Source organism: Castanea sativa, chromosome 11, assembly GCF_040712315.1.
Source record: "Castanea sativa cultivar Marrone di Chiusa Pesio chromosome 11, ASM4071231v1".
Classification (NCBI taxonomy): domain Eukaryota; kingdom Viridiplantae; phylum Streptophyta; class Magnoliopsida; order Fagales; family Fagaceae; genus Castanea; species Castanea sativa.
Window position 1 is genome coordinate 51,985,141 of NC_134023.1, and position 3,627 is coordinate 51,988,767.

Genomic DNA, 3,627 nt, shown 5'->3' on the forward strand with positions numbered 1-3,627 from the left:
TACGACTTAAATTTTTGCCATTAGGAAATAGCTAGGAATGTCTAACATGTAACGTGTGTTTGGGATTACTTAAAAAGCCAGTTTTTTTTACTATTCATGAGCCTCATTATACTATTTCATGAGCTTTATTATACTTTTTAGTACTATTCATGAGTCTCATTATACTATTTCAGCTACCTTTTAGCTTTATCTCCAGTACTTTCAGCAAAAAATTTACAGTTTCAGATAAATAAGTTGTTCCCAAACAAACAAAATAACTTTCACAACATCCTTCTGTTGAACTAATTTGACTTTTGATCCAATTCATTGAAAAGAAGTTAAAAGTAATATTCGAAAATATTCTTAAAAAAGAATCTTAAAATTCTTTTATATGTGGGATCAAATTTTCTAGCCTAATGGATACTTTATAGTATTTTCAATTGAGAAATATAAGAATCAAAATTCAAATTCCCCACCCTATCAAATTATTAAAAACATAGGTTGGTATGTCCGACCAATATTTTTTACTTTTACTACATGAATTTCTGCTGAGCCATTAGTTATACTTTCATCAATGAAGCCAAGACGCCACAACCTTAGGCCATAGTAGATAATCCCTATTCCCATAAAGCTTTTTAGGCTGCTATGACTGATATAGAGAATCAAAAGTCTCAATGCATTAGGTAGCTGGACAGACAAGAGAGAAGAACCAAGAACCACTACGGAATTAAATAACATGTTAACAACTACATTATCATGCTTTTCAGTTTCAGACAATAGTTGGTAACACATAAGGGTGTTCAGGATTGACTTTCCTTTCTTTAACAATAACTTTCAACCCCCAAAAAAAGAACTAAATAATTTGTAATATTCCTAATCTCTCATACCCTTTCGGTGCCTATATAACAGAGAACATGCTTCAAAGTTCTCTACCACTTTCACTAACTCCCTTGATTTCTAAACACCTAGCTACAAGGCTTTTGATTAAACATGGCCATGAGAATTGCTCTTCTAATTCTAGCTCTGGCCACACCAGTGGTCTATGGAGCACAACACGTTGTTGGTGGTAGCCAGGGTTGGATTCAAACAGGTGACTACACCACCTGGGCTAATAGTCAGACATTTGCAGTTGGTGACACCCTTTGTAAGTTGTTTACTCTTTGGATCACACTCAAAATTCAGATTTCAGGTCATATAAATTTGTTTTTTTCCTTTTCAAAACATCTAAAATAACAAATTGCAAAACGGTAGTCTCAAGCTAGAAGAATGTATCTTATGTATTAGATATATGTATCATTCCTCTGTTAATAACATGTAGGTCATACATATAAAGATAATTATTGCACAAGCAAAACTTGGTAATATATGAAGAATTTTGGCCATATAATGAAAGTTGAATATAGAACTAGCTGAAGTCTTCTGTATAGGTTAATGTTCCTGCTCTTGTTTGGCTGTGTCTCACCAAATTAGAATTTTGAAGCACACACTACAGAAATAATTTACACCTACACAATACACATAGATTGATTAAAGCAGTTTGGCATGGAAAAGGTCAAATCGTTAACATTGATTATGTAGTATATTCAATATTGGTATTAGGGCATTAGAGTAAATAGAATTAAGTATGCTATATTATATTATATTACTATTTGTCTTCCTTATCTGACAACCTTGGCAACTTGTAATTCCCATGTCTACCATATACAATAGGAGTCCAAGTTTTGTGTCAATTAAATATTTTTCTTTCCTTCAAAACTTTTCAAACAATAGAAGAATCCATGGCCTCAACTTTGCATTATTTCCAACACCTAAATTTTTTTGAACTCCTAGTTTCTCTGATTGTCTCTTATTTCTAACTAGACTAGTACACCAACTGGGCGATTACACCAAAAGTTATGGTTGATTTCATATCAAATTGATGTTTAACTCATTAATTTTTCATATTAGAAGGATGATTAAGTGATTAAATTCACATTTTTTAACTATTGAAGTCTTTTGGATTGTTAACCTGTTAAGTAATTAAATTCATATTTTCTTACAATTTAAACTTTTGCAAGAAAGTGATAATTTATCAATTATTATAACCAACCGCTTTTGGGACTTTAGGTGTGCATTTGGGAAGTAATGAAAATTATAAATTATTTCACTATTCAGCTTATTTTTACTACTATTCATAGGCCTCACTACACTTTTTGGTATTATTCATAGGCCCCACTATACTATTTCATCTAACTTTTACCTTTATTTACAGTACTTTCAGCAATAAATTTTCAGTTTCAGCAAAATAAGCGGTATCCAAACAGACCCTAAGAATAGATTTTAAACTTCTAGCCTTGAATCAAGGCATTTCTCTCCCCTACCCTACCTCCAGTTAGCGTATAAGATTTGGCATCTTGACTCTCTTGAAGGAGTATTTGGCTAGTTGTTAATTAATTGCTTCCAAGACCTTTGAAAATGGTCCTTAATCATAGGGGTCAATGACAAAACAAGGAGCTAGTCACCATTACAAGAAGTAGTTTAGCTTTTCCAACTACTCCACTTTTTTTTTATTCTAATTATATGATATTGTCATACATGGAGTTACCATATACTACATTTTATTAGTTTTCTAGTGCTTTAGTTTAGTTTTTTCTATCATCATCATTCTAAATTTCTCTTTGTACCGACCAACCATTGATTGAACACATGGGTTTCATTAGCTAGCTTACAAAAACTAAACCTCATTAGTAGATTAAAAATACATACATTGTTTGTTTGACAAAACATACTAACTATAGTTTTAATAACATTCAAAAAACAGTGTTCACCTATGACACTACCCACCAAGTGGATGAAGTAAATCAAGCTGACTACAACAGTTGCACCTCTAGCAATGCCATCAAAAATTACAATGGTGGAAGCACAACAATCCCTTTAACCACTGCTGGCCCAATGTACTTCATATGCCCCACTCCTGGTCACTGTACTCAGGGCATGAAACTATCGATCACTGTTGTAGCAGCTGGCACCACCCCAAGCGGCTCACCCACCACCCCGACCGTCACCTCACCTCCACCACCACCAGCAAAGAATGGAGTGGCTAGTATTTCTTGTAACATGAACAATTTGATGTTTGGGATTTTGCTTGTGTTTGTGACCATGTTTGCATACATGGGCTAGGCAAGAGGCAGTGCTAAGCAATTGGCGTAAATTATTGTTTCTGTTGGTTTGTTGAATTATTATATTGCGTGTATCATTATTGAATGTGAGATGTAGCTGTCGATATCATGTTATCAATGAATAATTGACCCTTACGAGAATTTGTGATTTTTTTCTTCTTCTTTTTAATATGCTTTTTGACTTTGATTTTACTTGCGAGTCTAAATATATAGTGTATTCTTTTGTGTACAAATTATTATCTCTTGCACACTAGTCAGCAAAATTTGTTTCTAGCATTGATTATTATCTAGCTTGGATTGAAGATAGTTCTTGTTTTTTACAACAAGTTCTTCTCCATGTTGTACCTGTTATTTCTTAAATAAAGCTTATTGTCTTTCTCTCAAAAAAAAAAGTTATTATTATCTATTACAAATTTACTTGTGTTAGCGTTTTTTCATAAAAATAAATTGTTAGTGGCAAAATGATATCATATTTCGTGCATACGTAAGG

At 32.8% G+C, this 3,627-nt stretch overlaps 1 protein-coding gene across 1 annotated transcript; it reads left to right on the top strand.

The window, feature by feature from the left end:
- Window positions 1–765: 765 nt before the first annotated feature.
- On the top strand, window positions 766–3,287 carry LOC142617999 (mavicyanin-like). The gene is made up of 2 exons (XM_075790977.1): window positions 766–1,123; window positions 2,780–3,287. Exons 1-2 carry the CDS (start codon window positions 970–972, stop codon window positions 3,136–3,138), a joined length of 513 nt encoding a protein of 170 aa, XP_075647092.1. The 5' UTR covers window positions 766–969; the 3' UTR covers window positions 3,139–3,287.
- The last annotated feature ends 340 nt before the right edge of the window (window positions 3,288–3,627 follow it).

Excerpts from the sequence above, each read along its gene's own strand:
- LOC142617999 (XM_075790977.1), top strand. The coding sequence starts at position 970 with ATGGCCATGAGAATTGCTCTTCTAATTCTAGCTCTGGCCACACCAGTG. Across the intron at positions 1,124-2,779 it reads TGCAGTTGGTGACACCCTTT|TGTTCACCTATGACACTACC; the intron begins GTAAGTTGTTTA and ends TTCAAAAAACAG.